The sequence below is a fragment of the Schistocerca piceifrons genome, chromosome 7 (genome assembly GCF_021461385.2).
Source record: "Schistocerca piceifrons isolate TAMUIC-IGC-003096 chromosome 7, iqSchPice1.1, whole genome shotgun sequence".
In the NCBI taxonomy this organism is placed as follows: domain Eukaryota; kingdom Metazoa; phylum Arthropoda; class Insecta; order Orthoptera; family Acrididae; genus Schistocerca; species Schistocerca piceifrons.
Window position 1 is genome coordinate 491,634,349 of NC_060144.1, and position 14,723 is coordinate 491,649,071.

Here is a 14,723-nt window from a genome sequence, read left to right on the forward strand (position 1 = left end):
GGCAAGACGTTCAAGAGAGTACGCCAGTTTAGATACTGGGGATCTTGGTTTACCTGTCAGGCACTTGTCACGTGTCTCGATTGACATCTTACATGGTTTTTGTATTGTCTTCCTGAACCTATCGATTCTGTGTTCGCCCGACAGTCGTAGGTTCTTGGCCAACGTGAGTAGCGATATCGTGGAACGATAAACTATAGTATCGATAGTCTACATCTCTGTTACTGTCGAATTACGACACGTTCTGATAGACGTTTCTCCTTACAAGAAGCATGGCACGATCTTCTTGCGAACAAAATACACTCAAATGCAATTTATAAATGAGAAAACAGCTGCGCAATCTTTCCTTACCGAAAGTACATGGCATAACTGCTACCAACTTTCTGCGGTAGTATATAGCAGTAAATAAATCCAGATTATCATCATAATATTAATACGTGAACACGAAAATTGAAGTGCCGATTTTTAATATCCATTGTACAAGGAGGCCAATGATCCTTATGTAATTCGAAACGTACTTTGCTGTAGATGTGCACTAAGAAAAAATGTGTGCATGTAGCCGATAAGAGTGGTAAAAGCAAGTGGAAGCGTTCACATTCGTAACACTGATGTTTCATTCTCTATCACGCATTAAAATCTCCATTACCTGAGCATCGAAAATTGAAGAGCTATCAACCTCTGCCCTGCGCATCGATCAAGTACTATGGTAGAAATGACACACGAAAGTAAGAACATTTCGTGAAATCGCATTTTAGGGGCTTTCGGGTTTACATGGTTCATTTGCAGTAAAACATGAGTTCAGGACAGCTATAATGCCGCAACGGCTACGTCACTGATGTTGTCAACAATAGAAAACTAAATTTAGTAAAGAAGCCGTTGGGGGGAACGAACATTGTTTATTAGCGTCGTTTTTTCCACTTACTTTGGTCTAAGAGTAAACGGAACTAGCTCTGTGTTTGTTTGCCGGTATCACCACAAAATTAATTTTGCCCTTAATTTTCATATCTTCATTTCAAGGAGTTACGAAGTCTGATATTATAAGGAAACTACATTTATTTTAGGCTGTCTCGAAGACAAACATTAACGGGTCGGGGTGAAAGACGAAGAGCTACTGAGACATAATTTCTGCGTAGGGAAAGTGATAGGCATAATACAGATGTTGATACGATAATTCTATAGTCGTTCTAAAAGACAGTTCAATGTGCACTGCACTTAATTACAAATAATTTTGAGAACTGTAATTGAGATTTGATGAATACACAGTACAGATTTTGTAATGCAAATCGTTTCGTGTCTGAGATGACTTTACGTGACACAACGGCATTCACATTAAAGTTGCCATAAGGGTAAAATTAATATGCTCCCATTAACACAAAATCTATTTTTCGATGGAGCGTATCAAAAACTCCCCTCCAATGATTAAACAATTCAAGAGAAATCACAGAATTATTTCAAGAATACATGTAACTATAATGAAGCATTTGCCACGGATCAGTTCTGTGGCTAAAATTTCAGACAATAGAAGATACATGATATCTGCCATTAGAGATCAGGTCCATTGATGCAGTTGGTCGAATTTCGACCACAGGAAATACTAGTTAAAATAAATACCCTCTGTACAAAAGTATATCACACTGTGTGGAATGTCGTAGCGTTATGTCTGTTGACTACGTTTAAAAACATCTTCCTAACTGTTTATGTGCGTTTATTATTGTCGAGTCAAACTGTGCACAGAAATATGAGAAATTCTGCACAAATGGACCACAAGAAAACTGTAGGAAGCACTTCTTCCAAATGTCGTCACCAACTATGTATAATGGTCGATAATCAAATAAAATTGTGCGTTTTTATATTTTGCAGTTGAGACAACAGAACAATGCAGAACCTCACGCATCAGAAACATTACGAATAATGGCATAGTGTACAAGGAATCATTTCCCAAAAAGTATCGTGCAAGATATAAATAAAAGAAAACCATGACTGGTATGAAGTTATTTGTAAACAAACCCATAGGAAGGTTGTGTTTAAATGTCCCATTGTTAACTAGGTGATACGAGATGCATAACACTCTCGAGTTGAACACGAATGTAGAATGAAATTCATCTGTCCTTATCAAAGCAAGCACATTCCTGAAATCGCCTTCAGCGAGATAGGGAAACTATGAAACATTAATTCTGAGTGGTCGAAAGAGGGTTTGTATTCAGAACCTCTAGAGTGTGAATACAGTGCGTGGGGTTGCCGCAACGCTTCAGAGAAAAAAAATCAGTTTCATTACAGTTAGTCTAAGCAAACATCAGACTGCAGTGTACGCAGACGTCATTTAATACTGCTGGTACCTTAATCAAGGATATCAATACAGAGAAGTGGCTAGCAGAAACTACTTCTATTAAAGATAACCTGCTATGGATTATTGTTAATGAGGGTGTGTGTGACTAACATCTTGTATAACTAAGTGGAAGAAGGATGTTTGTAATTATACTTTATGACTGCACTAACTTTGTCTAGATGTTGTTGGCTAATATGTATGCATATACTGGATATGAATCTGCAACGAGAACTATCGTCTGTTATCTTATTAACATCTTTCAACTTCCGAGTCTAGCTAATGAACGTACTGTAGAAGTGGCTCCAAAGATATTCACCAAAATATATTTGAATTTTTTGGAATTTCCAATTTATTATATTACTTTGTGTTTGCTTTACATTTGTTAAATTCCTTACCTTACTTCTTTAAGTAGATTGTTAAATACATCTGAACAGTAAAATAGCACCACGTTTTAAGCTCTAGTCAAGGCTCTACAAGAAATTATATTTGGCCTTACTTTCTGGTTTCATGGAACGCTAAGGCGGATTATAATAGGATTGTGTTATTAGACACACATACCATTAAGCATAAAATACTTTGTGAACCGTGTGTGAGGATTTTGAGATAGTTAAAGACGTTCAGTTATGTATTTTGCACTATAACCTTATAGACTTCTTTTTCAGAATGAATATTGTTTTTACTTAAGTTGCATTTCTCCAAAAGGTAATTCCATAGGACGACATTAGACGAAATTACGGAAAATAAACGTTATTCTCTGTTAGGCTACATAATCCTTACCTTGTACGATTTGTTCAATGGCATCACACCAGCTATTAAGCTGAAGTCAAACTTTCTAACGAACAATATCAGTAAAAGTGTTTGAGTAAGTTGTATACATACGAGGAATCGTGAAGTCCAAAAATAATACAAGAAATCAGACTCACTTTGTTCATTACTTTATTTAAATTCTTACATAATATTTGTAGAAAATTACATTTTAATCACAGCCATTATTATGGGTAGAAACAACTTTGTTTCCTGGTAAGAACAAAATTTACGGCAAAAACACCGCCGATGTCGATAAGAGCGCTATATCGTCACACTGGGTGACTGCATGTAAAAGTCAACATAAAAAAGTCGCATGGTTAACATACGACTCATTTAATGCGTAACAACTTCTCTGCTTTAGCCTTCATCGTAGTCGTTACTATCGTTCTAAAGAGCAGTATAGAATCAGGGATCGTATTGTTCGCCCTGAAGCTAACCTTGCTTGAGACTTGATACTTTGAGAGCAAATCTTTCGTACGTTTGGCTCTCGTGAAATCGGTCGTAATTACTTAACAAGTCTCACGATATTTCATCGAGAACCATTGTATCTTCATGAGGTAGTGTCAACGGTGAAAAGACTCTGCCAGTGATAGAAGAACCTGTATTTTTTTTCTTACACTCTGACGCTGGCTTAGCCGCACCTCTGTCGAAGAAATAATAAAAGTAACACCGTTTGTGTACTGTTCTGGCAATCTCGTTGGACAACCACCATTGCCTTCTAAATGTTTCAGGCTGTGGTTTGTCTTCCACTCAAGTGATACTATTTCGTGAATGAGAAGAAGATAGTAAGTATCTTAAAATGGACAGCAACTCAATCGCTGGCTTCTTGCGCTTAGACATAAATAATTATCGGGATTTCTACACAACATTATTAGTGTCCTCGTAATATAACAGCCAAATACAGCCATGAAACATTTATTAAAGGTTTTGTTCAAGCCACTTCAAGCAGGAGGCCAGAACTGTGTAATTTAATTACATCCACAAATTTCTTACTAGTCTGCAGCTCTCAAGTTTAACATTTGGTTTTGTGCAGAAGCAAACATCTCCGAGGTTTTACGGAGCAATGCTCATAGGCGGAGGGCAGACATCTCCGCAAGTTTCCTCTGATGAGTCGAGTGATGTATTGGCGGACGATGTGATTAGCTCTCATTGAGACAATGTCGACCATCAACTGTATCAAATGTGCATAACTTCGACTTGTGGAAGCACAACCCTAAGAAAGTTTGGATCCTACAGTTCTCATAGGTACCATGCAGGCTTCTGCACAAGATTCCATTGTTGAATAAAGCGGTGTATTAACAGGTGAAGGGGGGGTTAGCTCTCCCTGTTTCAGTGTAGTCCAAGAACCGTGACACATTTCGCTACCTTCGACTCTTGGAGGGAAATGTTCTGAAAGCCACAGTCGACCAGATCTCACATGTACTGAGGCCAATTTCGTTGTTGCATCAGTTATTGTGTTGGTGGATAAAGTGGTTAACTTTCTAATTGGCGTTTTAGTTCATCAATTATGTAAACATTTCACAGTCTTCTCCTCGTGGAAACCGACTGACAAGTTCTTATACATACAGGACGGATATCTGGAGAAGTCTGCTTTCCTACATCAAGTGGTGTACTGGCGGAAGAAAAGGTTGGATCTCTCCCTGTCAACGCCGACCAGCAACCAATCCACATTTCAGTGCCTTCCATTCGTGGTAAGCGGCTGTCTGAAACTTTGGACTGACAGAGCATTGCTGAATCATGTGATACATTGGAGGACGCTGTAGTCACCACCAGATGTCTCGGGGCAGACAAACAACTTCACTATGTTTCCGTGTCTTTGATTGGTGAAATGTTTGGATTGAGCGGCTTTCGATTGAGCTCTTTGCTGTAGCAAGTGTTGTATTAGTGGATGAATTGACTATCTATCGCTGTGTCAACATGATCTGACAACCAAGCCACGTTTCATTGTCGTTGACCCATGAAAAACCGGCTCCGAAAGTCTCAATCGACCGGTTCTCTTAGGCACAGGGCAGACATGTGAACAAGATTTCTTTGCTGTATGTAGTGGTATATTGATATAGCGAGGCTGTTAACGCTTGCTGTGTTAATTTAGTCCAAGAACCACGCCACGTTTCACTGGTTCTGACTGACGGAAAGTCTGGGCAGACCTCTGGACAAATTTCCATTAGCGCAAAAAGTGGTCTATTGGTGTTTGAAGAGGTTAGGCCCCGCTCTGTCAGTACAGTATAACAAACATGTCACAAATTAAAACCTTTGACCTGTGTCAGGCGAGTCTAAAAATCTGCAACCTGTGTCAGCGCTGTCCAACAATCGTGACATATCGTAAACTGATTTGTTGTCCTGTCGTCCTCAGTAGCGTGCAGTGTTGTAGGTTGTTGAGGATTATTACTTTAGAGCCGTCCAATCATATCTGAAAGGAAACAAACTTTTTCTCGCCATGCGCGATTCGCCTTTATTATTTGCAAGGCACCTTCAATGACCTAGGATGTATACTCATTTGTATTTAAACTATTTTGCTTTACATTTGGAACATCATATATTGAAGTTATAAAAAGTTTCTGCTCACCTGTGAAGTGGTGATAGTACAAATCACTACTTACAAATTTCGTAGATACTGGACTACATGTCTTCTTTTTCCTATTTTACAGCTACGCTGCTTCTGCTTCTTGCCGTATAAAATTTAATTTTCGCAGCTCTAGAAAATGAGCATTTGTTTTCGTGATGTTAAATTTTGGGTAGTTTTGCCAATTTTTGAATCTTATTATCAACTATTGAATACTTCCTTGTGATACCTGTGATCTATCCTCATTTTGGATGGTGTTGTCAGCTGTTGGATGTTATTACCAACTGATGTAAGAGTCCGAAATGAATTTTCTCACTGCACCGGAGTGTGCGCTGATATGAAGCTTCCCGGTAGATTGAAACGTTGCCAGACCTTAAGACTTACGCTTGCAAATGCTCCACAAAGTAAGCCACCCTAGCACGCCTCACGACCTGCCCCTAAATCGTTTCTCCTGGACAACAACTCCTGTTACATGAACGAATTTATATTTACAAATTTGTGGCCCGTAAAAAAAAAAAACTTGTTTTGAAGTGTAGTTGCACGAGTACAACTAGAAAAAATGTGTTCGTTTAACACTGATCATGTAGATACATCTCGTAAAGTGGTTCGTTCCACATCATTTCGGTAAAAGAAACGTTCAGATGATCTGAAGAACATGTAACCAAACAAATAACTAAACCACAGTTTTACTTTCGCCAGTACCTCGTCCCCTACCTTCCAAACTTCACAGAAATTCTTTTGCGAAACTTGTGGGACTAACACATCTGGCAGAAAGGATGTGTGTTTGTGATATCAGTGATCTATCCCACACACAGGAGTAGATCACTGATGTCACAAACACACATTCAACAGTTGATAATGATGTTCAACTGTTGGCACCATCATCCAAAAATAACATTAAGTGAACACAGGTTCACTTCCTACTGCTAAGAAAGCGAAATTTCGTATGGCAAAAATCAGAAGAAGAACAGCTGTAAAACAGGAAAATAAACACATGTTGACCAACATCTACGAAATTTATAAGTAGCTGTTTATACTATCGCTACACCATCGGTAAGAAGAAATTGTCTAACCTTTTCATAACTTCAATATATAATGTTCAAACTGTAAACCAAAATAGTTTAAACATAAATGCGTATAACTCCACGCCAATGAAGATGCCTTGCAAATAATAAAGATGAAACGATATTCTAAGAAAAATTTGTTACTAAACGTGTTTACTGCCTTTGACTCATGGAAAGTCTGGATCGACCAATTTTCCTAGGTAACGGGCAGACCTCTGGACAATTTTTTTCTGCATTATGTGGTGTATTGGTGGTTGAAATGGTTAAGTCTCGTCTTGTCAACGCAGTCCGACAACCAAGTCATATCTCCTTACTTCCACTTGTGGAAAGTCTGTCTCAACCAATTCTCACAAGCACATAGCTCTGAGCAAGTTACCATTGCTGCAACAAGTGGTTTTTTGCCGGATGAAATGGTTAGGCCTTGCTGTGTCAGTGCACTCGAATAATTATGCCATGTTTGAAAACCGCTGACCTATGTTAAGAGATCTGAAAACCTGCATCAGCAAGTCTCCTACAGACAGGACACACCTCTGACCAAATTTCGTTTCCTGCATCAAATGGTGTGTTAGTAGTTGAAGTAGTTAGGTCTCACCGTGTCAGTACTGCCAAGCAATCATGCCATATTTTCCTGGCTTTGACTCAAGGGAAGTCTCGATTGGCCAATTCTCATTGGTACAGTGCAAACTGCCGTAAGTTATTCTTTTCTGCATTGAATGGCGAATTGGTAGTTGACGGGATTAGATCCGGCTGTATCACTGTAGTCCAGCAACCAGGCCACATTTCACTAAAGTCCTCTTGAGGAAAGTGTGGATTTCCCAGTTCTCGTAATAGAGGGCTTGCCTCTGGAGATGTTTAAATTGCTGCAACATGTGGTCTGTTGATGCCTTGCTGAGTCATTGCACTCTATCAGCCGTGCTACATTTCACTGCCTTAATACATTGATTGTCTGAATCAGTTCTGGAAGGGAGAAGGCAGACCTCTGGTGGTGTATTGCTGTCTGAAGTGGTTCAGTCTCGCTGTATCAATGCAGTCCAGCAACTATGCCACATTTCACCAACTCCCACTTGTGGTAAGTCTGGATCAACCAGTTCACATAATACGGGATGTACTTCAGGACAATTTTCAATTGCTGCAACAAGAGGTCTGTTGGTTGCTGATGTGGTTAGCTCTACGTTTACCAATGCAGTCCGGGAACTGTGCCACAATTCACTGTCTTTGACTGGAGGAATGTCTGGACCGACCAGCGGTCGTAGTTACAGGTAAGACCTCTGGTGGTGTATTGGTGGTTGAAGTGGTTACGTTTTGCTGTGTCAGCTCAGTCCAACAACCGTGCCAAAGGCCATGAAAGATCTGGATCGACCAGTTTTCATATATGACAAAGATCTGTAGGTGTCTGGATCGACCAACTGTCGTAGGCACAGGGAACATGTCTGGAAGTGTTTGAAGTCTCAGCTCAACCACAGAGCCATGCCATATGCTGTGGAAAGTCTGAATCGAAGAGTTCTCATACAGGGTGAAGGTAAGAGGACACGGTTCGACCGTGTGCCGGGACAGTGACCGTCACCAGCCGTACTCGGCCTGACAGGCGTCCAGCCCGTAGCGGTGCCAGAAGGTGCCCTGCTGGGGGCTCGTCATCTGGCGCCAGAAGTAGAGCATGCGCTCGGGGCCGACCTTGTGCATCGTGAGGTAGCTGCGCACATGGCACAGGAGGCGCTCGGCCAGTAGCGGGCGGTCCACGGCGATGGTGGGCACGTGGTATTGTGCCAATCCGGCGGCGCGCGCGGCCACGCCCGTCACGAAGACGTCTTCCAGAGGCAGCAGCGGCGTCCGGAGGGCGGCGCGTAGCAGCGGAGCGAGCGCCCAGCCGGCCACGGCGTAGCTGGGGCCGGTCAGGTAGTCGGGCAGAGCCGCGTCGGGGTGCAGCCAGCGCGGCAGGTACCACTGCGGGTACGGCAGCCGCCAGCGGTGCGGCCGGCCGTGGAACACGTTGCCCACCAGCCCCCAGCCGCGCGACGCCGCCTCCGACAGCAGCCGCAACACGCCGTGAACGTTCACCAGCACGTCGTCGTCCACCTGCCGACACACCATAGCCCTTCTGAAATGGGCCCCTGTCTGACGGATGCACCAATGAATCAAGCCATTTGTGTGAAGCAGGGAAAATAGCTTTTCACCAAGTATATACAGGGTAAAGTTAAAATCTTCTGGGTTGTTAGGCTGCGTTATATTTCCTTCTAAAATGATCGACTTTTCGACCCCTCTGCTGGGATCTTCTTCAGGATGTTTCGGTGTCCACCATTGCTAGGACACTGTCAGAGAGCAGCCTATAACGATGGCCCACCAATGGTAGCCACAAAAATTTTAGCCAATACTCCCACTTCTCCAGTACAAACGCGGGAAAACTCCCCTTTGTAAGAGAATGCGACACTGACCTCTGGCAGTGTTCTAGCAATAGTGGACACCGAAACATCCTGAAGAAGATCCCAGCAAAGGGGTCGAAACGTCGATTATTTTAGAAGGTAATATGACGTGGCCGAACAACCCAGAAGATTTTAAATGGTTCAAATGGCTCTGAGCACTATGGGACTTAACATCTGTGGTCATCAGTCCCCTAGAACTTAGAACTACTTAAACCTAACTAACCTAAGGACATCACACACATCCATGCCCGATGCAGGATTCGAACCTGCGACCGTTGCGGTAGCGCGGTTCCAGACTGAAGCGTCTAGAACCGCTCGGCCACAGAGGCCGGCTAGACAGGAGTATGCAGTCGTTCTAAACTCTACCGTCCCTCAAAAGATGCAAACTAAGCTACACTGTGAAAAGACGTCTGTGCTCTTCACCAACAGCAGCTATGTAAACAGACGGGTCTCCATCTGAAAGTGACGGTGTGAATCATCGAAACTTGCAGTAGCAGAACAAGCACGTGACTGACGCAGAAACTGTTATTTGTATCTATCTTACGAACGAAATATTCAACCAGCCACGTGTGAGGTTTAAAAACGTTTATTTGAATCAAACAGTGACCGGACTGGGATTTCTTACAAATCCATCTTCAGATGGTTGATACAGACTTCGTAGTTTTCCTACTAGGGCCTCGTTTTGTATTTGTTATCGATTTGTTGCACTAGGACAGAAAGCTTTTTAATTCGCTATTTGGCGAAACTTACGAATAATTTAGTGCTTTTGACGTCTATTGAAAGATTTATGAAAGTGTTTTAAAGTTATTAAATCGTGAAACATGTCGAAGACTCACGTGCTGTATGAGTGTGTGGAGAAATCGCTCCGGGTTTTTGTTATGAATTTTAAAATCAGCACATTTGCGGACTCCACTCTGTTAGTGCTTTTCAGTTCACTTGCAGATACTTTACTTTCTCTGTTTAAAGGCAGCACACACGCTATAAATTCGAAATTCAGGGTCCAGCTTTACAGTGAAAACAATATTTTCAAAGATGTTGCAGTGGTAAAGATGTTAGGCAACCGATGTTGCCAGAGTATATGGCCGTAGTAAAATATATCTTTGCTGGAGCAACGGAATTAACTTAAAAATCGAGAAGGAAAGTAGAATTATTTATCATTATTTGCAATGTGCTGAATGGTTAGGATTACACATAAAATACCAAACAAATTTATCTTATTGTAATTGTACGCTGTACGCAGAGTTAGGCGTTGAACGTGGGTAGAAGTTTTCCGCATGTGATGTTCGCCACACACGTTTTGTGGAACACTAATGTGCAGAAAGTCGCTGTGTGATGGTAGCAAGACTACTCTGCTCCATTTTAATAATGTCACCATGTCTTGCTACTCCTGCATAGGTTGTGGAGCTACACGTTCAGAACAAAAACGGCAACTTTCAAGAATACATGTGTCACGCAATGTGCTGAAAAACACTTTACGGTCAGGATTTCTACGTGTCAGAAAGCGCTGACTGCATTTTATAGACAGCAGCAGCAACAACAACAACAGGATCGCATACTCATCTCGGAAAATTCTTCATTGGTGTGGATGTGTGGCATTTTAGGTAGTGCCTGCACAAACACAGTTAATCGATGCTTATCTCCGATACACTCTCATTCAGTCACACTGCTTCACTTGCAACGCATGACGGATAAATGCGCCTACGACGGGGTAATTTAATGGTACAAAGACAGCCCGAGCAAAGAGGCTGAAAGCAACGAGGTAAGTGGGCTGGGATAGAACGTCAATGAGTCTGGGTGGGTAAGAAACGCTCGTGCACGCCACTAGCCCAAAAATAAATGTACATTAATCGTGTTCTATCTTGGAAACATTTCGGAACAGGGCATATGTCCATATGAAGAGTTTTTTCCAAATGAGCGTTTCTGTCACACTGTTAAATGTTGACCATTCCTCGTAGGGCAACCTGCATAATAGAATGTATGTAAAGAGTGGAGAGAGCAAATTAAACGTCCAAATTTTACGTCGAAGCGGATGGATTAAAAAATATGAAAGTAAAATAATTCACAACAATAATACATTTATGAATTTTATCCCGCGTAAAGAATATTATATGAGGTTTCAGGATCGCAGTCCGATTATGTCGACTTCTTGCCACGATATTGCAGCCATCTTCAGGAGACTGTTCTGCACTGGAGACTGTTAGGTTGGTTTGTGGGATTAAAGGGACCAGACGGCTACGGTCATCGGTCCCTTTTTCCAAAAACTAAAAACACCCACAGAGAATAAAAAACCAAAAACAGAAAAGACGGCAGACGACACAGAACAAGTAAGACTCTAACAGAGTTCAGACAAAACGAATTAAAATCACACAGTGTGACAGTGGTTGGCCGCCCATAGAGATAAAAAAGGAAAAGCCAACCACCGAGAAACACACTAAAACTCAGTCTAAAATTGTAGGCCAAAGGCCAGACTTAAAACAAAAAAACATAACAAACACTCAGATTAAATTATAAAAACCCCCTGCCTGAATAAAACGCAAAACTAAGCCTGTCATGGCAGTGTCATCAGTTAAAATAGCAGGAAGCGTATCAGGTAGCGCAAATGTCTGCCCGACCACAGCTAAAAGTGTATAGGCCAACAAAATGTGGACCACCGTCAAGGCTGCCCCACAGCGACAAAGAGGTGGGTCCTCACGGCGCAGTAAATAACTATGCGTCAGCCGGGTGTGGCCAATGCGGAGCCGACGAAGGACTTCTGAATCCCTGCTAGTGGCTTGCATGGACGACCGCCACACATCCGTCGTCGTCTTGATAGGACGGAGTTTGTTTGGTGTGGTCAGGTTGCGCCATTCAGTGTCCCATAGTTCGAAAATTTTGCGGCGTAAGATTGCCCGCAAATCAGTCGCCGGGAGGCCAATGTCCAAAGATGGTTTACTGGTGGCCTCTTTCGCCAGGCGGTCTACATGTTCATTGCCGGGTATCCCAACATGGCCTGGGGTCCACACAAATACCACAGAGTGGCCACAACAGGCAAGAGCATGGAGGGACTCCTGGACAGCCATCACCAGACGAGAGCGAGGGAAACACTGGTCAATAGCTCGTAAACTGCTCAGGGAGTCGCTACAGATAACGAAGGACTCACCTGAGCAGGAGCGGATATACTCTAGGGCACGAAAGATGGCGACCAACTCAGCAGTGAAAACGCTGCAGCCAGCTGGCAAGGATCATTGTTCGTAATGGTCCCCTAGAGTTAGAGCTTAACCGACACGACCAGCAACCATCGAACCGTCGGAATAAAACATGCCAGAGCCCTGATATGTGGGTAGGATGGAATAAAAGCGGCGACGGAAGGCCTCCGGAGGGACTGAGTCCTTTGGGCCCTGTGCCAATTCGAGCCGAAGGCAAGGGCAGGGCACACACCACGGGGGTGTACGCAGAGGCGCCCGGAATGGAGGTGGGAGAGGAGAAACCCCAAGCCCGGAGAGAAGCTCTCTGACGCGGACCGCGATCGTACAACCCGACCGGGGCCGACGTTCTGGGAGATGGACGACCGATTGTGGGAACAGAAGACGATGGTTAGGATGACTGGGCAAGCTACAAACATGTGTAGCATAAGCGGCCAGTAAACGTTGGCGCCGTAACCGCAGTGGAGGGACACCTGCCTCCACAAGTATCCTGTCCACAGGGCTGGTCCGGAAAGCACCAGTGGCAAGTCTGATCCCACTGTGAAGAATTGGGTCCAGCACTCACAACGCATATGGGGACGCTGAACCATAAGCCAGGCTCCCATAATCCAGACGGAACTGGATTACCGCCTGGTAGAGCTGTAAGAGGGTAGAGCAGACAGCGCCCCACCTGGTGTGGCTCAAGCATCGCACTGCATTAAGATGCCGCCAAGACATCTGCTTAAGCTGCCAAATATGTGGGAGCCAAGTCAACCGGGCATCAAAAAGCACACCCAAAAGCGATGTGTCTCCACCACAGCAAGAAGTTCCCTGGCAAGATAAAGCTGCAGCTCAGGGTGAACTGTTCGCCGCCGGCAGAAATGCATAACGCAGGTCTTGGCAGCCGAAAACTGGAAGCCATGAGCGACAGCCCAAGACTGCGCCTTACGGATAGCGCCCTGCAGCTGAAATTCAGCAGCTGCAATGCCAATGGAGCTATAGAAGAGGCAGAAGTCATCAGCATACAAGGACGCTGAGACAGACGTTCCCACCGCCGCAGCGAGCCCGTTAATTGCAATTAAAAACAGGCAGACACTTAAAACAGATCCCTGCGGCACCTCGTTCTCCTGAACTCGGGAGGAATTATGGGAGGCCGCGACTTGCACGCGGAAGGTTCGATGCGACAGAAAATTTCGGATGAAAATCGGCAGTGGAGCCCGAAGACCCCAACCATGAAGCGTAGAGAGGATGTGATGGCGCCATGTCGTATCATACGCCTTTCGCATGTCGAGAAAGACAGTGAGGAGGTGCTGACGGCGGGCAAAGGCCGTACAGGTGGCTGACTCCAGGCTCACCAGATTGTCGGCGGCAGAGCGGCCTTTACAGAACCCACCCTGAGACGGAGCCAGAAGATCCTGAGACTGGAGTACCCAACTCAACCGACGGCTCACCATGCATGCGAGTAACTTGCAAAGAATGTTGATGAGGCTAATGGGGCGGTAGCTGTCCACATCCAATGGGTTCTTGCCAGGTTTCAAAACAGGGGTAACAATGCTTTCCCACCATTGCGACGGAAACTCATCCTCGACCCAGATACTGTTCTAAAGTTCGAGGAGGGGTCGATGGCAGTCGACTGAGAGGTGTTTCAGCATCTGACAGTGGATGCGATCTGGCCCGGGAGCTGTATCAGGGCAAGCGGCTAGGGCACTGTGGAATTCCCACTCAGTGAATGGAAAGTAGGATTCAGGATGGCGGGTGTGAAATGAAAGGCTGCGACGTTCCAACCGCTCTTTAACAGAGCGGAAAGCCAGTGAGTAATTCACAGATGTGGAACTGAGAGCAAAATGGTCTCCTAAGCGGTTGGCAATTATGTCGGAGTCGGTACAAATTGCCCCATTCAGTGACAGCGCAGGGATGCTGACAGGGGTCCGAGAGCCATAGAGGCGTCTAATCTTTGCCCAGACCAGTGATGGAGAGACATGGAGGCCAATGGTGGAAACATACCGTTCCCAGCACTACTGCTTGTGTTGGCGAATGAAGCGGCAAGTCCGCGCACGGAGCCATTTATAGGCGACGAGGTTTTCGAAATATGGATGCCGTTTGTGACGCTGGAGCGCCCGCCTGCGATCTTTAATCGCCTCGGCGATCGCTGGCGACCACCAAGGCACAGTCCTCCGCCGAGGGGACCCAGAAGAACTGGGAATGGAAGATTCTGCGGCAGTAACGATGCCGGTGGTGAGACTCAGTGAACCACAACATCAATGGCTTCATGAGAAACAGGTTCAATAGCGGCAGTGGAGGAGAACAAATCCCAGTCAGCCTTATTCATATCCCATCTGCAAGGGCGTCCAGAAGACTGACGCTGTGGCAGTGACAGAAAGATCGGAA

At 44.3% G+C, this 14,723-nt stretch overlaps 1 protein-coding gene across 1 annotated transcript in view; it reads right to left on the reverse strand.

The window, feature by feature from the left end:
• Nucleotides 1-3,236: 3,236 nt before the first annotated feature.
• LOC124709042 (beta-1,3-galactosyltransferase 1-like) overlaps nucleotides 3,237-14,723 on the reverse strand; it is a 38,843-nt gene continuing 27,356 nt past the window's right edge. Inside the window, exon 5 of the mRNA XM_047240688.1 lies at nucleotides 3,237-8,830. Within this exon, the coding sequence (XP_047096644.1) occupies nucleotides 8,318-8,830 (513 nt within the window). The 3' untranslated portion in view covers nucleotides 3,237-8,317. The remainder of the gene's footprint in view (nucleotides 8,831-14,723) is intronic.